The sequence below is a fragment of the Dermacentor silvarum genome, chromosome 3 (assembly GCF_013339745.2).
Source record: "Dermacentor silvarum isolate Dsil-2018 chromosome 3, BIME_Dsil_1.4, whole genome shotgun sequence".
Taxonomy (NCBI): domain Eukaryota; kingdom Metazoa; phylum Arthropoda; class Arachnida; order Ixodida; family Ixodidae; genus Dermacentor; species Dermacentor silvarum.
Genome location: NC_051156.1, coordinates 130,488,850 through 130,512,727, shown reverse-complemented (window position 1 = coordinate 130,512,727; position 23,878 = coordinate 130,488,850). Strand labels below are relative to the sequence as shown.

Genomic DNA, 23,878 nt, shown 5'->3' with positions numbered 1-23,878 from the left:
TCCATCGCTCTTTGTGCGGTCCTTAAATTGTTGTCGAGCTTCATTGTTAACCTCCAAGTTTGGGTCCCATATGTTAGCGCCGGTAGAATGCAATGATTGAACACTTTTCTTTTCAACGACAGTGGTAAGTTCCCCGTCAGGATTTGGCAATGCCTGCTGTATGCACTCCAGCGCAATTTTATTCTTCTGTAAATTTGCTTCTCATGACCAGGGTCCCGTGTGAGTAATTGGCCTAGATAAACGTACTCCTTTGCAGACTCTAGAGGCTGACTGAAGATCCCGCATTCTTGTTCCCTTGCCAGGCTAATGAAGATTATCTTTGTCTTCTGCATAGTAATCTTCAACCCCACTCTTACACTTACTCGGTTTCTCGGTTACACATACCATTACACTAGGCGTAAATGAAGGCAGCAGGAAGATACAGTAAAATGATACAGAAGCAGCTGATGGGCTGATCATAAGCAGCTTACACGTAAAAATGCCCCAAAATTGATACCACTGCTGAGAAATAAATAATCATGTGTTGATGAGTTAAAACTTTTGTGTATTTTTATGTTTGAGCGGCAAATTTGGCATTGTAAGTACGAACCCACCAAGGTCTATGATGACGCTTACGGTTGCGTTGTTTCAGCGAGGTATTTCAAAATATTCAAACCACAATTAGCACACCTTCTCTTTGAGCTCTGGAACAAGACATGGAACCAAACATATCTTAGGGTTTTCGCTAAGCAGAGACGACTTCACTACTCGTCGGCTTCAATTTTGCAAATACAGCATGAGCCCTAAATTTAGTAAATAAAACCGCATTAGCTTTTTATTACGAGAACAATAACATGAGCACTCCTGGCTAAGTTTCACTGTTGGAATCGCCCTTATGTTGTGGATATATAAGCATTCTAATGGAGAGAAGCCCACAAGCCCCATAACAGAATGACACGTCACATTTTCAATCACTTAAGCATAACAACTTTTCCACTCTGCCCTGTTTCATTACCACTGTACTGTGCATTGCACCGAGTAATAATTTTGGCGTCGTTAGGCAATAACAATTCAAATTTTATAAAGCGCGCTTTAAAAGAAATGGTTTTATACGTTACCTTTGGTATTGTTTCGTGAGGCTCTGGCAGTGAAAAGGTCCACTGTTTTTCCTGAAACGTCACCATTGCAAGGGAATTCTGGTGGCTGCTCTGATACAATGTAGTGGCTATCCATGGTCGATGGGCTGTCTTTATGCGGTGGCATCCTGCATTGTTGGGAACTTTCATTACCGACAAAGCGGGATCAGTCGCTGTCTAGAAGACTGCCAGACTTCAGAAGTAATTGCATGTTATGAGCTGTAAACTGTTTATCTACCTAGAAGTAGTTCTAATTTTTTATAGATGCTAGGCACATTGACTGTCACAAAAGAGCGCGTAATCCAAGCGCGCAGCGTGTCACGCAAGCCAGCGAAAGAACACGTTGGCCCCGCGGCAACTTCAACAGAGCGGGAGAGCGCATACGCCTCAAACAGCAACGCGAACAACAGCGCCGAAACGTCTAGAAGAGTATCGACGAAGCGACGTTAACCGGAGAGAGAGAGCACACGCACACGCCGGGACACCTTCTCACCCGTCGAGTCGAGAGAGATAACTACAGCTTGAGTCATCACCCCCCCTCGACAACACTCCGACAGCGGCGGTCGAAGGTACGAGAAAAGCCTCGAAGATTCCCAAGCTTTGGCCATGCTACGAGATGACGACACCGATAAGAATGTTCGAGAACGCCTGTGGAAGCTATATAACCGCCGTGCGAGAATCGTTCAGTGGAATTCAGGAATTCAGGGAGTTCGAGAGTTGAGCCCGCACCGGTGAAGTGATGTAACGTGAAGACCGAGCGTCTGCGGAAGAAGGGGATTCCCCGACAAGCTAGTCGACGAGTTCATCGAGCGTCTGCATTTCCGGAAGAAGTTCCTTCTTCGAGATTTGCCCCGAGCTACGCCGAGATCGTTCCACTCCAGGACCAGCACGGTGAATACGATTGTACACTTAGTGTTCCTATTCATTTTGTAATTTACGTGTTGGAATCTTAGTGCTTGTCGTGAATTAATTTCTTGTGTTTGTTAATACCGATCTGATTTGTATTGTGTTGTGCCTAGCCTAAGTGTGCAAGTGTGTGTGTAACTGCCTTGTGTGAAGAATATATCTTGTTGTGTTTTGACAACTCTGGGCTCTGCTCGGTCTTTGGACAGCAACAGGCGTTCGCTGGCGCACCAGAGGGCCCATTCTTAATTGTCCTTGCTTTCGTGGGATTATTTTCGGAAAGCTGATAAGTCGGCTTTGGAATTTGGTCCGGCGTGTGTCCCTCGTTCGCGGGGTATGTGACAAACACATTTGGTCTGCCATTTATTAAACTCAGAAAATTGGGAGGCGCTTACGCTTCAGCTTTAAGAGTAGAACGTGATAGTATTCAAAGTTCCCTGACTGCTTCTCACGCTTCCTGGTAACTGCAGCTTATGTAGTCGTAGTGTTTACCGTGAAACGCAAGCGGTGAACCCTATGCACGACGGTAAGCGTCCTGGGCCTTTTTTTATTTTCCCCGCACAGCCCGCGGGCTCCACCGATAACATGGATTCCGCGGCGTCGCGCTGTGATTGGCAGAAAGCACGGGGCCCGCGCCGCTCTGGGATTGATGGAAACGCGACACGCGCCACGCTGGGATTGCTCGCGAGTTTACCGTCACGCTAAACATGCGTAACGGGACCCTTAAAGCTCTCTCTTTAAAAGCCAACTTGAGAAAGGTAAACCATGCAGTATTACTGCAGTCTTATTTCACTGCGAAGTTCACACACAAAAAAGCGAAAGCACGCACTAGGCCGCGCCAAGCTCGACACAGTGAAGCTGGCTGAAATGCCGACACCGCGTTCCAGCAGACCCGCTCCGTGAATGCATCTCTCTCTCTCTCTCTCTCTCGGACTTACGACCGTCACTGCGCGTTGCATAGCGCAGCTTGCAACACCGACATCGCGTTCCACCGTGTTGCTATGCCGACAACGCGTTCCAGCAGACCCCCTCCATGAATGCGTCTCTTCTTCACCTATTTCGCTCGCATAGCATTGGCACGTGCGCGCGCGCGATAGCACCAGCTGTGGGCTAAGACCACGATGCTCGAACGCAACCATATGGTTCGCATAAATGCATATTCTGCAAGCGTGGCTGTATAGGCTAGTGTTTACGACGTTCGGCTTAGGACCATGGGTACGTGGGCTCAAAATCCCCCTCGGCAAGAAAGCTTATTTGCTTTTACTTGATTGCTGATGATAGTTTTTTTTATACGAACCAGAAATTGCTGCTGGCCTAAGCACCTTCGCTGTTAAAATAGCTGTGGCAGAGTTGTTCACTGAATTGTTTAGTAAGTACATTTTATGAACGCAGCACGTATTTCGATCCTTCTGAATACTAATGTTTTGTAGCAAGGAGCCTGGATACCTTACGATGAAAAAAAGGATGTATTTGCAGTATAATACCTAGCAGGTTATGCGTTTCACATGAATTTTGAGCATCAGCACGCAAATTAATTCAATTTCTTTTAATGCGGAAATGATGCTGAGGAGAACAAAGAGAAACAACACTACCTCTCTTTGCGAACTAAATGTTCAATGCAAGCATTTTAGGTTCATATTTTGTCCGAACCGGAAGACATCACGCACTATTCAATCTCCAATGCTCTGGAAAGCTGACTACTATTTTTGCACCCTTCTGTATCAGTGTTCATTAGAAAGTGAAACAGTTGTTCCGCAGCGCTTGCATTCGTCAGACTGGGCGTTACGTTAAGGTCATTTCTAATCAAAACTAGTATTTATTGCAAAGCGCCCTGACCTATTATTTACTTAGTTGGCGCAGTTACCACGGATGTTCTCAAGACCTTTCTAATACATTGAAATTGTGAAGCACATGAATGTAGCGCACGTACATCAGTGCGGGTGCCCTTTATATTGAAAATAACAAAAGCGTACTTAGACCGCCATCTATTGTTACTCTAACTGATGATGCGCCTACGTTGTTTTCTTAAATGAGGGAATGTGTTTCGTAGAACTTCTGGTGTTAATTGCGTTTTCGTTTCTTTGACCTTCCTTTTTATTTTTTAACACGAAAGTGTTTTATGCTGGGGTTCACCATCAACATCCTGTAACGGGTGTGACGTCGGTGCGAACGCATAAAATATGCTATTTCTTGACAGGGATGGCGCCGCCATCTCGGAGTGGTGAAGCGAAGTACTGCATCATGTCACTAATGAGCGCCTGACAATGAGCGCTTCGGTATTCTCACCGCAGGGGAGGCTCCAATGCAATGTAGCCTGGTGAAGGCGGTGTAGGCGGTATAGGCCTTCTGCTTAGGTGACGACGCATTTTCCCCACATGGGTTGTCTTTCGCGTCCGATTAGCCTGCGACGCCTCGTCGCCTACGGAGGGCAGCTTCAACATGCATCAGCAGTTCTTACACGCCGCCTACTGATTCGGTTACGATGGCACAAACTAAGAAAACTGCTGCGCCAAGCGGCGCAGAAAGGCGACGACGTCGACGGGCGAATCTCGCTTTGGTCCGGCGAGAGACACTCCAGCGTGAAGCAGAACGCCTTCGCGCGTTCGCGGCGCACGCTGCGAACTCGCATTCCTGAAGCTGAGCGCGTCGTAACTCAGCTGGCTGCCCAAGACACTACGGAGCCGGACCAAAATGAGCGTACCTTCGCCGAAGCTACTCAGTTGCAGGACGCCACTCGCCAACAGCACGTCACGCGCCAAGAAAACCTGCAATACTGCCACGAACCATCAAATCAGGCGCATTTCGCTGCAGCCCCGACCGTGAGTTCATGAAGCAAATACTCAACAGGTGCTGTAAGACACGTTTCAATTTCGTGTTTTAGCCGATTCCTGTGTAAGAGGGATCAACCATTTATATTTATTCGTGCGTATCGACCAGCACAATATGTACTCACGCGGTTGAGAAAAATGTAGTTGCGATTAGGGTGTACTAGAATACGGTTGAGTGGGACGAGCGGCTGGGGCCGCGCATGCTTTGCAGTGAGGCGCCCGACGAGGAAAAATACTTTGGCGGCACTGCGATCGAAGTGGATTGGACCGTATCAAGATCGCGCCGTTGGAAACTGCTGGCGATACTGCTCGGCGGGGTCATTCGTACTACTTCGCGCACTGGTATTTGCGGTGAGACCGCTCAAATAGTGTTCATAGTTTCATATGAGATGTATTTATGCCTTAAGATTAAATGCCTATTCTTCTCTTCTTAATTTAATTTTTATTATGTCTCCGTGATTGAGCGTGCATTGCGCCTGCAGTGTCGGCTTTCAGTCTACTATATTATTATACGGTTCGCCTTGGAGAACAAATATTTTTATCGTTCTTCAAGCAGCATGTATGTCTCGCGTGTATTGTTGCGCATATAATTTTCCATCAGTAGGTATTGCGAAACGCAGACCGAGAAACATTTTCAACCTTACTGCTTTACACTTGAAACAAACAAAACATATCTGCCACATCCGGCGCCTTGTCCTCTGATTTACGGGAAGTATTTTTTATAAAAAAGAAAGAAACTGCCGCGCAACATTTTATTCATGTTTCAGCCTTCCTCGCGTAACAGAATGTGGAGTAATTGGTACGGGGTCATTTCTCGCGGTCCGACCTCAAGCGCCGAAAACAGTTTTAGTTAGCCATTCTATATCCTAATCTTAATCCTAATCATATAATCATAAATTTATATCCTAATCATAGGCCGTATGCCATACGTGGATTTTTTTTCCAATCGATACTTCAAAAAAAGAGAAAAGAAAAATCGAAAAAGAACGAAAGCCAATGCGGTAGCGTAATTAGTGGATACGGCGTTGCGCTGCTAAACAGAAGCTCGCGGGTTCAATCCAGGTCACGGAATTCGATGGGAACGAAATTGAAAAACACCCGTGTGCTTCTATTTAGGTGCACGTTAAATAAGCTCAGGAACTGACCGCCCTGGGCACTTTGCGTGCATTCGCGGGCTTCTTTCATCCTCGGAAAAATACTTTTATGTAGCACGTATTCAGCAACAGAAAGCCGTATGGGTAGTTTTTCATGGTGCTCTACAATATTCTCGTTGACACTTTGATAATTAGGACAGCACTTCTCGAGTTAGATAATTAATTAGAATTATTTATTAAATCTCAGTAACGGAAAAATAACTGGTGGCTACTCCACTGCACTGGAAACAATACGCACTAGATTTACTTCGCGTAACGCGGTTCCTCTTTTTTTATATCGTGCCGTGTGATAGCTGGGACACCCTGTATATGCAGGTGTTATTGATATACTGTACGTATATACTGATTGATATATATATATATCAGGTGTTCTTGCCGGCTGTGCCTCATATTGCTGCGAATGCGAGCTTTCTGTGCAGTATTCATAAATAAGTGTGTTTATTACTGCAAACACGTGCGCGTATTCCGTTCGGGAGTTCTTACTTTTTCAATTAGCGCATTTAGACTATTTGATATTTTCTCTTGCATATATGTCGTGAATATATTGTCTATGTACCATTTGCTTAAATTATGTGGAAATGGAATGGAAACAACTAAGGTAAACAACTATCTGGCTGTAGCAACTCACTACCTTTGACTGAACAGATTAAGAAACAATGAAACTACCCGCGTCACCAAAACCAGACAAACGCCGACGAGCAAAGCAACACAACATGTCAGTGGGGCCTTTCTGTCCACTTTAAGAGCTGCATTGCATTGCAAGTGACAGCGGCGTCAACGCCCGCCGCTATCGGTGGGCGCTGAAAAATGGTTTTATTGATAATGATCAAGTAAAATAGAGTTGTTCTTTTTTCGCCATGCATATATAAAATTGATTGGGCATTTTATTTTCGTTGAATGAATATAACTGTATCTCGCTTTAAATAAAAAAAAAACACCGCATATCCACCGGCTGAATGATGATGAGTGGGCGAAGCTCCGGAGGGAATCATCGGTAAACCGTGAATCTTCCGTGTAATTCGCCCAGTCTCGCCGCACTGAATCGAACGATTGACTTCCACCAATGACATGCGGCATATGTGACGTCATTCCTATTTTATAACAGCGCCCATCATTATAATTACACCATCTCCCGCTTAAGGGGACGCTAGCACAAACGCGTTAGAAACGTGCAGTACTCTCTAGTAAGGGGGAGAGGCCACAGCGTCTTACGCAGCCGTTTACACATGCCGGAACGTGCACCGCGTTTGCCGACGCCATCACATGACTGCTGAGAGAGTATAACCCCCGTATTCATAAACGCTCCTCGACTTGAACTTGACTTGCCACCGCCTTCAACGCGTTTCGAACGCGCTGCCCAAGGCGGTGGCAAGTCAAGTTCAAGTCGAGGAGCGTTTATGAATACGGGGGTAAGGCGGAGAGGCCACAGCGTCTTACACCAGCTTCTTACACGGGCAGGCTGTAACGCGCTAGCACAAACGCGTTAGAAACGCGCAGTCTTTCGTTAATGTTGGGTATTTATTGTCATGGTGGTTTGTGTGTCCATGTTCGCTTTGTGGCGTAGTGGTTAGCGCCGCGCGTTCGGAAGCGAGGGGTCCTTGGTTCGATTCCGCGCTACGGACACAACTTTCGGAATTTTTTTTCATAAAAGTAGACGTGGCTACCTACTACGACGACTAATACTACATACTACAGAGGAGGGACAGACCCAAACGACTTTTTCTTTCCCAATGTTTCTTTCCACCAAACATGGTCGCGCTTTAATCGCTGCTCCCATAATTACCCTTGCTGATGTCGGTGACAATTCGTTCTGAACCGCTTTTCGCCTGAAGCTTCGCGACCATTTGGATCGACCTTGCGCTGCGCGTAAGCTGTAGAGCGCCGTTTGGCCCACACTACTACCATTGTCTAGTACACTCTAGTTGTAATAGAGCCCTCGTGCCTTACCCTCTTTTAACTCGATACGTTAAATACCCCTTGTCGCAGAAAATATGGTGTTGGTGTCCAGCATCAGAGCCAACGTCGGCGGAGTTGTCCGTGAGCGAACCTTTTCGTATATATTTAAGCATATTTATATGCCAAGCCTTCCTATATGACATGTGGTTTACCGGCCCCGAAATCTCCGCCGCTTCGATGGCAGAGGTAACTAGCGCCATCCATCAGGCGAGCCGGAAAGCCAATCCGCTCTTCTACGACTTCCGAGATATGCGCGCGCTAATCTATGAAGCCGTAGTTCGTCTCACACCCCTCCCCGAAACTTCGCTCCCCTTCGACCTCCCAGTCAACTCCTACGTAGCTCCCTCACCTTCGACTGCCGTCGCGGGCGCCCGCCGCCGTGCCGACGCCAACCTTAGCTCGCTCCCGAAAGTTCTCGTTTTCTGCCGTCAGCGGAAAGCGAATGTTGGCTGGCGTAGTCAGTTTCGTGCTCCTTTTAACCCGACAGCGTTAAGGGCCCCATGTGGCATAAAATCCGGTGTCCGCAACCGGGGTGTGATGAGGTGGCGGAGAAAATCATCCCCAACCACGCAGGCCCTCCGAATATATTAGGTACATGTATATGTTCTATCATTAATGTTGCTCACACCTTGTCTTGCATTCTTGGCGAAGCTATTCCTCGGAAATTTGAGAATGACAATCCACAAACAAATGTCATGAAACAAAACACCCACAGCGCATGCCTTTTATGCTAAATCTTCTCAAACTGAAATATTCAAAGTACGTAAGAAAAACGGGAACCTGAAAATTAAGCTTTTTTTTTTTTTTTTGGGGGGGGGGGGGGGGGCAGCTGTGCAATATCTCCGGAATCGCCCCACACAATAGGCCGTGTTTCTGCCAGAAAGCTCGCCTTCGTGCATAGTGTTCGCCGCCAGTGTTTCCCGGCAGCCATTACGGTTGCTTAAGCTGCAGTTGTCGGGAAGCGTGAGAAGCAGTCAGGGATCCTTGAATGCTATCGCGTTCCACTCTTAAAAGCTACGCTTAAGTGTCCTCCAATTATAATTATTTTTTGTGTGGGCTTGTGCGTGGTGGTGTTTCACGACTAGCACGGTTCGTGCATCGTGCTATGGTGCACGAATACTTCAAAACAAGTCCTGCGAGATCCTTCTGCATGGGTCCTCAAACACAACAGGCGAGCGTGCCATTTGCGTCCCGGTTTTTCTTTGTGCCAATTAGTGTGCGCCGACATACGTAGCTGTTCTGAGGTGAGGCAATGGTAAATTTTGCAAGTATGCCTGATTTAAGAAGAGCACCATGTTACAGTAATATCGTTATATGTACCAACAAGCAGCAGCGAACATAAAGTATTTGAGACGTAGTTTCACCTTCCCGTCTCTAATATAACCGCGTGCTTGTATGTGTGTTTTCCATTCGCCTCCTATACTAATAATTCGCCATTGTTTAAAAACGCGTTTATGAGATTCAAGGTAGATGTATTAGAACTTGTACTGTAGCGAGACGAGGAACCGAGTTCACTTTTGTATTATCCGACTGCACACTTTATGTCGTTGTAGTTTATTTTTCGCACTGACCTTTTTCCGTTTTTCAGCATGGAAGCGTTTTTAAGGTATTCCGGAAGGCCAGAGCTGATGGGTTTGCCCAGGGAAAAGGTGAACAACTACAGAATCTGCTCGGTGCATTTACATGGCACAGGCTTCGTGCAGCCGGCCATGATACATGATCAGATTAGTGGCGACTCCGGAATAATTTTGAATCCTTGGGTTCTTTATTGTTCTCTTACATGCAAGTACACAACCGTTTTTGCATGTCGCTCCCATTGATATGCAGCAGCGAAATGCCAGAGCAGGTCAGCTATCATGACGAGTTGATGCATGAGCATATCGGTTTGCATTCTGCCAGCATCGTGCCAGGAACAGCTGACTCATACTAAGCAGCACAACACCTTCACCTTTGACTCACCTCAGTTGTGGTTCATTCTAGAAGATATTTTTCTTTGTCGCGAGCGTTGTGCACATTTCACAATTTTGTCTGCGTACATGTGGCTTGGCACAGAAATACATAGGCTAATATACAGTCAGAATGGTCATAAAGGCTTATCGGTCATTCTCCTTGGGAAGAGTGAAATGTAGCGTAGGAATGGCACGAGGGCACGAGAAGGTTGACGGGCGCGAACAAGGCCCTATGCATGTGTTTGTTTTAAGCGTTTCCGGACGTCCTTGTGCCTCGATTGCGCTACACTTTGCTTTTTACCAGTATACAAAGGTGACAAATAGATGTGCCTCCTCGTTATCACTTGGTATTTGACCTGTGTTTTTATGTACCGAATTTCACTCTGCAACTTGACTCTCTCCTTTTCATTCTGTTTACGTTCTGCCCTCAGTGCTTTTGCTGTGTGCCGGCTACCTATAAACACACGAACAGCTGCAAAATGACTCTTCGTATTTACCTATTATCTCTGTAATTACCTATAGAAACCTTTACAAACAACCATCATGAAATGGTTTCTTTCTGGGTAGCTGGAGCATTGCAACTGCCCTATATGCAGACTTTTGCAGTTCGTGTTTATTCATAGAGGAGTGCACGGTATACAAGGTATGACTTAGTGCCTTCAGTGACATAACTTAACTGCTAAGCATTGCATTGGCGGGTAAAGAAAAGTGTTGTTGGCTTATCTCACCATATTTGAGGAATAGGCTTTTCGGCAAATGTTTGCTATGTGCTGCTGCAAAAAGTTATTACCTTCTGCTCCCCCTTGCCACCAGTACTCAAGCTGTGACCAAGTGAAAATAATTTGCCTTTCCGTTCTTAGTGCAATGTTATTTTTTTCTGGCAGGTCTGCTGTTTCATTTTGTTTAGCAGTAACGAACATGTCAGTCATTTCATATACTTTTGTGCAATATCTGAGAAAGTATTTAGCTAATTATTTTCAGTTTTTTTGCTATGGCAGTCAATAAAACGGTATTTGTTGATTATTCATTTTTATGTATTTTGCCTGTGTTCATTTCTGTTGCCATTTCCAGTGAATTTCCATTTTCTTTAGTTGTCATGACTAGGTCATACACGTCGTCCAGTATGACGCAATATCTGAGTACATATCTCAGCTCTTCTGCTCTTTCATCATTAGGGCATTTTATAAAGATATTGTCTTCTTTATATTTGTATACATGAAATTGCCTTCGCGCTTTGTTTTTTTTTTTACCGCCGGCTTTAATTTCAAACACAACCGTGAACTTTTGTGCTGTTTAGTACTCGTGAAAATGTCATGTATTCTTCACTTCTGTTCATTTTCTGGGCGTGTATCAATCCACGTTATATGAATATCTTGGTTTTCGGAAACGAAGTCAATAAAACGAGGCCCAAAATCAGGTGTGTTGTAAGTGGAATGCATTTTTTTGTATGTTCTGGCACATGCCGACATGGTCGCAGTAGTGGACAAGACTGCGTGCATGCAAACACAAAGAACGCACGGGCCGCACCACACGTGAGTACAAAAAAGTTGCAGTGGCTTAGCTCGGCTATGCCAGGATATACGTAGCGTTAGCAAAGGTTCAGCTGATTATTCTTAGCTTTCCTGGTTGTCTCCTACGCTCAACCGCTAATTGCCAGGCAACTACTTCGGGATCCGATGAGTCAAGCTTCTCCGTTCTTCTGCGCTGTTGAGCAGCATTTGCGCTCTCCTTCTCCATGGCTATACCACACTGGCAAACGCCAGTCAGAAGCGCAGCGGCTCCAGCGCAGTGTCAGACGGCGACTGCACAGCGAGCGCGCGCCGGCGCCAGTGCGTCTACCACGGCTACGACGTCACTCCTCTGGAATGCGCAGACCGGCGGCGGTGAGTCGCGCGCGGCGGCGGCGGAGTGCGCGAGAGGTGCCGGCTCCGGTGGCTCCGGTGCGCAAGCCGTGTGACATCACTGATCCTTGCGCATGCGCAGCACGGCTCTTGATGTGCCGCGCGAAACGGGCTTGGCTAGGCCAGTGTAGCTAACGCTACAAAACGGTGCCAATGGAATTCGTAAAGCGCACGCGATAAACGAAAAAAAAAAAAAAAAAACGCCCGACGCACAGGCAAAAAGAAAAGCAAGAAAAAAGGGGCGCGCGGCATGGGAGGAGGGGGTAGGGAATGAGCGGAGCGGGTCGGCATAATAAAAAGAGAGAGAAAAAAACCGACAGATCCCATGCCCTGTGGGAATCGATGTTATGCGAAGCAGAGGGCGGATAGCCTACCAAGTTAAGGAAACGACCATGAGAGCGCGAAGACATAGGCGGCTCTTTCATGACCTACATGACACGCATGTCATGACATTCGTGTCATGAGTCCTCAGGAGTCCCTTTAGCTACACCTAAGAGACCTTAAGGTGAACGCCTTAGTCATGCTCATGACTATGACTTCGACCATCAACCTTTAGTGTTTCCTTCACTTAGTACCCACGTCCCAACCCATTTCAGTGGGTTTTGATTGTTAATCTTTTTCGCTGAGTCATTGTCATTTATGCTGATTCATGCTCATGACTATGATTGCTAGCAGCGTCCTTGTGTGTTTTCTTTACTTAGTGCCCACGTCCGAACCGATTCAAGTGGTTTTTGAGTGGTAGTCATTTTTCGCTGAGTCATTGTCATTTTGCTGAGTCATGCTCATGACTATTACTTCTACCAGCATCCTGTAGTGTTTTCTTCACTTAGTACCCACGTCCGAACCCATTTCAGTGGTTTTTGAGCGCAATACTTTTTTCGCTGAGTCATTGTCATTTTGCTGAGTCATGCTCATGACTATGAATTCTACCAGCCTCCTGTAGTGTTTCCTTTACTTAGTACCCACGTCCGAACCCATTTCAGTGGTTTTTGAGTGTTAATCTTTTTTTCGCTGAGTCATTGTCATTTTTGCTGAGTGATGCTCATGACTATGATTTCTACCATCGTCCTTGAGTGTTTCTTTCACGTAGTGCTCACATCCTTTAATCTTTTTTCGCTGTCATTGTCACTTTTGCTGAGACATGCTCATGACTATTCATGACTGTACTTCTACCAGGATCCTGTAGTGATTCCTTCACGTAGTACCCACGTTCGAACCCATTTGAGTGATCTTTCAGTGCTAAACTTTTTCGCTGGGTCATTGTCATGACCTACATGACACGAATGTCATGAACTATCATTTATGTTCGTTATATACTCTTGTCATAGTATGTCAATTTTGGTGCATACCAAGTTAACGAAACGACCATGAGAGCACAAAGTCGTAGGCGGCTGGATAGATAGATACGGTGAAAGTAGCAAATATTCGCTAAGAAATGCTTCGCATTTAAAAAAGAGCGCCGTGACGAAAAGGCGCCGCGCGGCTGCTGTTCCTGTTGACATGACGTCGTAAACAACTATGTGTGCCGCCATTTTGCTAAAGGTATCACCCGCCTGCTAGGGCAGTAACTGAAGGGGCCCTTGGCGCTAGCCTAGACAGAGCGTCTGCATTAAAACAGCCAATGGTAGCCTTGCTGAGATTCACCCTCGGCTGTATATACGGGTTAGATTGCCACACCATTCTATCATGTAAAGTTGCTCTATCTAGTCTTACATTCTTGAAAATTTATTTCTCGGAATAATGAAAATGACAGCCCAAAAACATATCTCATCCAACAAAACACCCACAGCGCATGCCTTTTATGTTAAAATCTTTCAGACAGACATAATAAAAGTGCTTAACAATAACAGAAGCCTAAAAATCATGCAGCTTTTTTTTTGCGCGACTGTGCACCACCGCCGGGATCGGCCCACGCAAGATTTCTACCAGAAAGCATGACTTCGTGCATAACGTTCGCTGCCAGTGTTTCCCGGTAAAGAATGCGGTTGCATAGGCTGCAGTTTCCAGTAACCATGAGGTGCAGTCAGGGATTTGTGAATGCTATCGTGTTCCACTCTTAAAGGCGAAGCTTAAGCGTCCTCCAAATTTTTGATTTTCTTATTCATTTATTACAGATTGTAAATCTTGGGAAACAGTAAGATGTTTCGCCGGCTTTGTCACAGCGCTAAACTATCATGTTATCTTGTTTTCACGTTGGTCTTCTGCTATGAAAATACGAAGCTATTCCAACACGCCCAGTGCTCAAAACCCGTCCCCGAGATCAATAATCGCAAAATATTAGGAGATTTTAGAGGGGAAGAGTGACCGCAAAGTTCGAGACGGTAATTTGGAAATAGTATAATGCTATCGCTAGGCAGGGGCAATTCAAGATCACAGGGAGAGACCTTCGTCCTGTAGTGAACATAAATATAGGGTGATGATGATGATGATAATGCAAGACTCATGCCGTATGCAAGTCTGTAATGCTGCAAACTAACCCAACGACAGCTTACCACTGTCGTAGAAAACAAAAGTGTACAATTGTTGCAATCCACCGGTGCTAACGTATGAGCCAGAAACTTGGAGACTAACAAAGGAGCTCGAGAACAAGTTAAGGACCGCACAAAGAGCGATGGAACGAAAAATATTAGGCCTATCGTTAAGAGACAGGAGCAGAGCGATGTGGTTCAGAGAACAAACGGTGATAGCCGATATTCTAGTTGACATTCAGTGCAAGAAATGGAGCTGGGCAGGCCATGTAATGCGTAGGATGGGTAACCGGTGGACCATTAGGGTTACAGAATGGATACCAAGAGAAGGGAAGCGCAATCGAGGTCGGCAGAAAATCAGATGGGTAGATGAAGTTAGGAAATTTGCAGGAGCAAGTTGGAATCAGCTAGCGCAAGACAGGGGTAATTGGAGATCACAGGGAGAGGCCTTCGTCCTGCAGCGGACATAAATACGTACAGGTTGATGCTGATAATGCAAGAATCTATGTCAGATCGAAAGATGTGAACCGTCTGGCTATCGACGGTGCGACAAAACATATGGAAAACCTCAATAACGGTGACTGGCGACGAAAGTCGCAATTGAAATGCAAGGTCGAGCACCCCGAAACCGCAACCTGGCTATTAGTTGCGGCCAAGATGCGAGAAAGAAGTCTGATTGTGCCGAAATGTTCTTTTAAGGTTCATAAAAACTCAATAGAAGGATGTTTTGTTGCAAAAGCTCACCTCTGCTGTAACTGATCCTCAGGAGACCAGACGATCTCAAGGTATCTCTTGACAGAGGTACACTACGTACCTCGAACAAGCTCTAGCACGAGCTCGCGGAGAAAATGCTTAACTGGGGCATAGCCTTCGATGCGCCCCACTCACCGATAACCCGTGACTCCCGCACGTGGCGAACATGAAAGGTGTAGCGATAACGTGTCTAACACAAATATTTCCCGCTACAGTCAACTGTCTCTCGCTTCCACACTTCTTTACACGAGAGAGCGTGAGCGATACTCATGTCGGAATCTCTTTCGGAAACCTCATCCAGTTCTGATTTGATAAAGCGCTTATATCCTTAAACACACGGAAGCTCATAGATTTTGGCCAAATCGCAGGAATGATAAAAGCTTCGCCTTTAATACTGGAGCGCGACAGCATTCAAAGAACCCTGACTGCTTCTCACGTCCTACATTCTTTGTTGTGTCCCATATAACGTCCGGTACATATGCGATATATTTTCGTCCAGCGAAAAGTACTGCATATAAACGCACTTTCAAGCAGTATTATGCGTGACAATAGCTGCGCTGGCAGGCTAGGCCCGCTACATGCGGCCGCGAGTGGTCGTAACGTTTATTTGCAGCCCTGCAAGTTTGGAGCAGAATAAGCGCGCCGAAGTTACAAAGCAAAAGCTACAAAGAGAGGTGAGAGAGATGCTTTGAAGGAGAAAAAAGCGAAGGGCAAAAGGAGAGAACGAAGAAAAAGAAGTCATCGCCTCTGCGTTGATTTGATGGCGAGGAGGAGGAAGGACTGCCTCGGCGATATTTGTTTTCTTGCGTAGCCAGCTGTACATTCGTTTAAATTTCATGCACGAATTTTCATTATTTCTTGCGTTTTATAGCGCCGCTGGTAATCGCGTGTAGCGTTCTAAACACAAAATGTGCTTTCTTCAAATCCCTTTCGTGGGCTTAGCGCGATTGATTCATTGCATTTCGTAGTTGCAGTTAGTCAAACGACGGTTTAATTTTGAACAATTTTCTGGTGTGTTACGCACTTTCCTCTGTGCAGTGTATCAATTGCGTACGTATCTGACTTTCTTGTTCAATGCGTTAAGTTCACTAAAATTCAAAGCCCAATTTAGCTCAAGCGTTTGCTTGACCTGACCATAATCGTATAACTCTTACGACACAGCAGCTCCGAAGTGCCGGTTTGCACTAGACACAGGATTTGCCACACTATCTCTCGGAGATGAGCAGTAGGCTCGTTACTTGTAGAAGGAGCAAGTTCTATGGCACTGGCGAAATTTCAACGCCGCGATATGTCACGCCGATTGTAGCAGTTTCATGTTTTATTGCAGACAGCAAAATCTGCTTTTCAGTACTTGCGCCGTTTCATAATGTTGTGAGAGAGCAGCGCTGCATAGCTAAAAAATCCATGATAGAAGCAAAAGAACACAACAATTTGGATAATTTGCTTTTGTGTGGTGATTGCTATGCAGTGTTGATTTGCCAATATGAGGTTCCACTAGCCTCAAAATAGGTCTTAATAAGACCTTTCCTATGAGCGTATGTATCTCGAGTTATCAAATTTCTGCATTTTCTTTTTATTCTCGTCTAATTGATTGTTTTTCTATACAGGAGTAAAGCAGGAGGTCGACACTAACAAGAACTACACCAAAGAAAGCAGAACCCCGGGCTCTCCATTGGAACTTTAAAGTGGACCACAGCACCGGTAAGCGAAAATCAGGCCCATAATGGCTGTTCACTGCAGTTCGGAAATATCACATGCTTATGATGAAGCACACGAAGAAAAAGCTCATATTTTGCCAGCTCAAAATTGCTGTGGGGCTCAGAAAGATACAAGTGTTAACAATATTTCTTTTACGCGGATGGCCTTGAAGCACTTACACGAGCTGTAAAATCACTACAGATAGACACACATTCGACAGCCTTTCACTAATTTCTACTGATTGGACAATACTGGGAAGTCACCGAGTTTAGGAGAGTGTAAATGCAAGTGCAACTGCATGCCAGTAAGTGTAAGGACCTAAATGAGTGCCCCTGAGAGTCAGCTGACAATGTGGGCCGATTAGTTATTAGCTCCAAGTGTGAAGAAATATGACTGTGAAATAAACCATAAGCCGAAGCACATTGAGTTGATTTCGAAAAAGTCATGTATATGTGGAATGTGTTTGTGCATAACGTGAAGAATGCAACTGAACGTATTTTTCTCCCTTTAGTTGCTTGCGAAGAGCATAATGTGTGTGTGTCTGTTGTCATGGCTTGATTACTTTGTTTACACTGTGTATGCGCTCATTGTATTCAGATTAAATATGGGTGAATTTTAGTGCTAATAATGCCGATGGGGTTTTGCATGCCAAAACCACCATCTGATTATGAGGCACGCCGTAGTGGGGGACTCCGGATTAATTTGTACCATCTGGGGTTCTTTAATGTGCATCTAAACCCAAGTAAACGAGTGTTTTCTGCCTTTCGCCCCCATCAAAATGCGGCCGCCGTGGCCGGGATGTGATCCCGTGACCTCGTGCTCAGCATCCCTACACCATAACCACTGAGCAACCACGGCGGGTGAAATTTCAAATACAATGCTGTAACTTCAAAGCTTGGACACATTCGCATGTCGTTCACAATCTCTTATGAGTTATGTACATGTGAAGTATTTGATATAGAATGTTCTGCTTTCTGTTCTAAATCATGGACACCTAGATTTATAATGCTAACACATGTTCTTGGAGGAAGGAGGAAAAAAGATAGGAAGACAGACAGGTTAACCAGTGTATATACAAACGACTGTGCTGAGGAAGGGGTATAGAGGAAATGAAAGGTAAAGTAGAGCCGAAATTTAAACTACAAAGGAAGAGAATGTGATGATGATGATGTATGGGGTTTTATGGCGCAAGGGCCAGGTATGGCCAAATAGTGCCAGACACGTGGTGACGAGTTTTCAACGAGACGTTTATGCGATGCAAAATTTGCTCTGAATGGAGGATGTAGCATGGCTGTAAAGGGCCTAAAATCAGTCGCTGCAACTGTCATAAAATATATCAGTATTAAAATAATGGCAATGAGTGCAGGTTTGCGCTATGACCATGAATGTTTTGTTATGAAGGAATGGTGTAAAACACGATGATACTGGCACAAGTGCCTCAACAAGGCCCTTGAGGCTAAGGAATGGGGGCAGGTGCTCTACAAAAGTGCTGTAACAGCATTCACCTCTACTACGGGGGTATGCTACGCATACCTTGGTCTGATAACTGGCAATTTACCAACATCATGTAAAAATCTCAAAACTACATTACTGTCAAAAATCGGTTCTATTACGAGAAACATTGCAGGGTGAAGGGGAATGTGATGTCTGTATGCAGGGGCAAATTACTTTTTCCTCTGATCTTCTAATTGCCGACACTCTAACAATATGTGAAGGACCGTCAGCGCCTCACCACATCTATCACAGACAGCTGGTGCATCATTGGTCAGCAAGTTGGAGTGAGTTCCATATGTGTGCCCTATCCTAAGACGACAGAAAATAACCTCGGTATGTCGTACTTTTGTTATAGGTGGCCAATTTCCTAAGTTTGGCTCAATAACATCTAATTTATTATGGGTTTCAGCGTTCCATGTGTGTTGCCAATAGCTTCTAATTTTCTTCCGTAAGAAAGGTTTCAAATCTGTGGCAGGGACTGCTACGGCAGAATTGGTCAGATTTTTAGTGGATGTAGCAACATGGCCGGCAAGCGTATTACCTTCGATGTTTCTGTGTCCAGGAACCCAGCATAATGTTACGACGCGAGGCAAACGAAGTTTATTAAACAGGCCTCAGGGCAAGCCTCGGACGAGCAAAAACGTTCTCTTTCTCGTCTTCTCCGTTCACACTCCTTCGTCTTCTACTAATGCGGCTACATTGACTGTAATATTTGTCCCCTCCTAGACGAAGCCTGCCGGGCAAGTCAGCTAAGTTCTCGGTGTGAAGGGCTTGAGACGAGCGACATGCACAACCTCAGTCTTGGTGGAGCGCTGTCCAGTTACGGTGAGACGCGCCAGTCCATAATTAACTTCACTGAGCTCGCCAACAATAACGTACGGGCCAGTATAGTTGGCGAGAAGTTTCTGATACAGGTCACGTTTGCGCACCGGCCACCATAGCCAGACTAGATCCCCTGTAGAATAGGTGGCATCCCGATGGTGCCTGTCGTACCAAGCTTTTGACCGGTCTTGCGACGCCAGAGTACGTATGCGGGCCAAGCGTCGAGCTTCTTCAGCGAGACACAGAGTGTCGGCGATGTTGAGATCGTCGTGGGTGGAGAAAGAAAATATGGTGTCCAGTGTGTGACGCGGCGGACGAGTGTAGAGCAGAAAAAACGGGCTGTAGCCAGTCGTCTCGTGCTTTGTCGTGTTAAAAGCGTACACACTAAACAATTTCTCACCCTTAAGGCTGTAAAAAAGGGTGCTCCCTAGATATACACCCCACTGCACACCCTTCAAGCACCCTATTTGGGCCGGAGCACCCTACGCGCAATACACAAAGGGTGCAATTACCGGAAGGGTGTAAACTAGGGTGCAATAAGGGTGCTATAACTAATGGGTGCTGAAGTGCTCATAAGGGTGTACAGTAGGGGACAAAAGTTTGTGGACCACGTGATCAGCGAACGAAGCGGATAGCTATTAGAGGTCGCCTGGCTAGCCACCGCGGCCTCACTAGGAGCCTTGCCAAAGTAGTGATCGGTTAAGCGGCGGCAGCGTCCGGCTGAGGTGAAGGTCCAGTTCTTCTCTGGCGCTCGTGCAGCCTCAACCTCTCCGACTTGTGGCCGGCGCTGACCAGGCATGGCGAGCAAGGTCATTACCGTCAGCTGTGTACGTCACACAGGGAGCTGAATTTACAGAATTTTGACTTTCACCTCCAGCCAGCGGTTAATAAAGCTATCGGCTTTGTTTGCGAAACACGTGGCTCACAAACTTTTGTCTATGACTGTACATGTTGAGTAGTATATTAATGTACAGAGGATACAAGGAACGATTTATACCAACAGGACCATGGGAACACATAATAGCTTTTGTGCAGGATAAATATTTATTTGTCTTGCAAAATACTAGTTTGTTATGCGATTTCTTACCTTCAAAAATGCATTGTAATTATATATTCACATTGCTCATGCAAGTTTACAGCAGCGGCAAATACAAGCGATTAATGTTCTTGCAGTGAATGGTGCAACTTCTGTTTCCAGACAGATTTCGGAGATGCACAAAATATAAAAAAGCCGACATCTCCGTCATAGCTGCACGCGTCATTATTGAGGTTTCACAAATGAGTCACAAAAACAGTTGTCACCCGAGAACTAGTAGGGTGCAAGTCATTAACAAAGTTGATACAAGTGCGATTTACAACTGAAGTTAGATAGGGCAGTTAAGTGTTGCAGTTTTCTGTTATAGTTTTTCACGAGAAAGTCCTGTTACTTGTTTAGAACAATGAATGCCGAGCGCTCACAACACTTCGACCCTTGTGTTCACGCATGTACAACGGTTCTATTTCAAACTCGGAAAATGATGTTAGAACAGTGTACTCTTCTCTGGGACTGACAACATACACATGAAAGTGCTCATCAAAACAGACAGTTTCGAGCAGTTTAGCCAGAACCAATAGCAACTTGTTCACATAAAATAGTTGACACACAAGCAAAAATTCCGGCAGACCATCCTCTGGAACACTTTTGACAAGGCAGCATCCTGCACTGTATGTCCTGCCATCAACAGTCACAGATTTGACAACCGTTGCATTTGTGGACACAAGATTATTCACAGTTATGAACTCTCTAATACAACAAGGTAGGTGCTCGTATAGTATGCACCTCACGCCTGTATTACGGGGAGTTGTTTTGTCATCACCTGCAGTGAATAAAAAACTCTGCAAAAACTGGTGCCTCATTGCAAGACTGTGGGAAAGATTCTTCCAGTTGCGTATTTTTCGAGCAATATCTTTAAAATACTGGTGCTTTGCCTCAAAGCGCATTGCCCATAGCAGGCTCAATGGTCCGAATTTCTCTATGTGCGAAGGGTAGTGTATGAGGTAATGCATTTTACATGGAAGTGATACTGATGGAAACAATGCTTTGAAGTCAAGACAAAAGAAATGAATCTTTCTTTGCAAGTAGGCAATATGTGCAACTGGAATTTTATGACTCATGACAATGTCAACAATTTCTCGGAGAAGTAGGTAAAGCTGCCAAACTGCATTGTCTGAAGGAACGCTATCCCCAACAAAGAAGGTTAGGTTGCGAAATAGGCAAAATGCTTCTGTTGCCGACCCCTTCAAGACAGCTTTTCCTTGAAGATATGGCTTAGAAATGGGCTCTAGTTTGCTACCAATATCATGAGTATCATAAAGCCATTCTGACATGCTTTTGTTCAAATCATGAAGTGAAAATAATCGTTGTTCAATTAATGAAGATATTATATGCCGCAGTGCAAAGGGTAGTACTCCTTCAAGCAGATCATGCATTATATCCGGTGGAAGGTGTAGCGTCGGATCAAAGCCGGGGCATAAAAGAGCACATGGCTCCTTGACCCCATACAATGAGAGAGTCGGCAGCCCTGCACTCAACATACTCAAGTGGTGTTTGTGCCCTTCCGGTGAGCGAAGCACAAAATCAACTTCTAAATGCTTGTAGTCAGTTTCGGTCCGCAGAGCCATGCAGTACCTACAAATTCTTCCTTGGCTGAATGTGCATTTGAAGCCTCCAATTCTATGGCTAGACAAATTGTCACCAGTGAAAATGAAAACGGATCCCTTTACCAAGTTTCCGTTCACAGTTATGCCGTGATTTGCTAGTATCCTGACATCTGTGATTAATGGTTCAAGAATCTTAGAAAATCCATAGGTGGCAATATGCTTATCTTTAACAAGGAGTAAGAGATGAATACCTGACAGTGCTGACCGCAACTTCACATCAAAATTTAGCACGGAGAAGTAGACACCAGTCAGTTTATGTTTTCCTCTCTTGCTGCCTAGTGGGTTGCACACTTCAAACTCATCACTGTACAACTGCAGGCAAAGTTTACTGGTATCACCTGCAAAGTACTCATGGTTTTTAAATGCACTTCCATCAAATATCGAATGCATGTAACCATCTGCGCAGGAGTAACTGCTGCACTCATTTGAAAGTTGTGAATGTTCAAGAATGCACTTGAGCACTTCACAGAGAGGAACGTATTCCATGGTGTCACCTCCATGCAACACTACCGTACGGGATTCTACAAGTGGGAAATGTGCTTTCCAGTAAGTTGTCCGGCCAGATCTTGTCCGTAGCTGGTCAAGTTGCTGCTTGCAAATCTCTTCTATGTTGATGGCTGGCTCGTCTTGAGGTTGTATCTGCTGATGGTCTGTGATGGTTTCCACGAAGTCAATAACATCATTGGCTAATTCATGCACAGTGGATTCAGGTAGCCGCCTTCCTTCCTTCCATTTGAGAAGTAGTGCTGCCAGTTGGTAAGCATAGTCACTTGAACTGCTGACCGAGTCATGCTGTTCGGCCTGCACATCTAGACACTCTGCATCTTCTGAAGGTACATCAGGTGCTGCATTCGTACTGCTTCGTGTCATCCCCACCCGCAAAATGTCACGGGGGCGCATTCCTTCCACAAATGCAGTATGTTTTCGGTATACGTGCTTCTTGTATGAAAAAAACTGACGAAATGTTTGCATGCAGCCACTCAAGCCGCACACCCAATTTGTTTCATGGCCATGGGTAGTGCGCAGGTGTCTAAACAGTGTCCTTAAGGAGAATTGGTGAGAGGCACACCGTGGGCAGCGAAAGAAGCGGAGTCCTGGCATCTGAAAAGACACAAATGTTTTATTTTAAAAATACTCCTTTATGGCTTCTACAGACTACCAATATGACTTGCGAATGTAAGCACCAGTCCATTTTATGGAATGGATGAGAAACCTTCACAGAAGTTCAGTATTTTCAGGTTTAAATTGATGTTAGTGTAACACGAATCAGAATCTAGGTAACGATCACCTACAAGAGTGCTCAGAACAACGAGCAAGCTGTTGTGCCTGAGTGCCAAGTGCACCTTCATTTTTGTAAAAGCCTCATAGCGTGAAAGAAGAAAAGTGAACACTTCCTGTAACATTCGTTCAATAATGACATGCAGATCATGGGTACAGGTCCTACCAACGGCACATGGTTATCTTCTATACTTTTAAATAGATTATGCTTCAGGTGAAAAATTATTCCACCAGAAATTTCCCATATAGAAACGCAAAAATAAAGAAAACAATACATCCCTCTAAACATTTCATTGGTTGCAATGACGGCCGACTTTCCTCATATGCATGTACTAACGAACTGCCAACAAAGTTCACTGGTGTCACACAAATCTCCAAAGGGTGTTACAAAATGCAATGTGATCGAGCTAACAATGAAGCTCACATCAGTGTTGTATGCTTGCACATGCACATGGTTGTGAAATTAGTGGAATGATGCATAATTTACGTGTATTTTTGCTGTTATGTTGCCTAGCAAAATGATTTTACTCATATTTACGCACACAAAGGCCAAGCAGACTTTATTTTCAAGTCACACTGTCAAAACTCATGTGTTCTGCCGAACTACCAATGCGAGGCGCAAAACTGGCGACAAAAACAGAAACGGAAAGGCGAGAACATCAGTGAAGCTACGATCGCACTTGTCGTCTGCCTCCCTGCAATGCCGGCGTACAATCGCTGTCGCAATCACCTACCATGGTTTTTACCATGCTTCCAGGGGACTACAGCTACATTGCAGATCGAAAAACTTTAATAAAAATTAACATAGCTTGTACTGGAGGTGCAATGCTAAAGAGACAGCGGAGCTAATGGACACCTA

At 45.2% G+C, this 23,878-nt stretch overlaps 2 protein-coding genes across 5 annotated transcripts in view; both read right to left on the bottom strand.

Annotated features, from left to right (window-relative positions):
- Nucleotides 1–15,146, bottom strand: part of LOC119445787 (monocarboxylate transporter 12-like) — a 105,049-nt gene extending 89,903 nt beyond the window's left edge. For 3 of the 4 annotated variants that reach the window (XM_049663639.1, XM_049663636.1, XM_049663638.1), the window contains exons 1-2: nucleotides 15,019–15,146; nucleotides 1,098–1,243 (exon numbers count right to left, since the gene is read on the bottom strand). In XM_049663639.1, coding sequence (XP_049519596.1) covers nucleotides 1,098–1,242 — 145 coding nt within the window. In that variant the 5' untranslated portion in view covers nucleotide 1,243; nucleotides 15,019–15,146. The remainder of the gene's footprint in view (nucleotides 1–1,097; nucleotides 1,244–15,018) is intronic. The other variant, XM_049663635.1, reaches the window with a different exon arrangement.
- Nucleotides 15,147–20,087: 4,941 nt separating this feature from the next.
- LOC125944537 (uncharacterized) lies at nucleotides 20,088–23,215 on the bottom strand. The gene has a single exon (XM_049665037.1). It carries the CDS (start codon nucleotides 22,840–22,842, stop codon nucleotides 20,473–20,475), a length of 2,370 nt encoding a protein of 789 aa, XP_049520994.1. The 5' UTR covers nucleotides 22,843–23,215; the 3' UTR covers nucleotides 20,088–20,472.
- Nucleotides 23,216–23,878: the final 663 nt, after the last annotated feature.

Excerpts from the sequence above, each read along its gene's own strand:
- LOC125944537 (XM_049665037.1), bottom strand. The coding sequence starts at position 22,842 with ATGCCAGGACTCCGCTTCTTTCGCTGCCCACGGTGTGCCTCTCACCAA.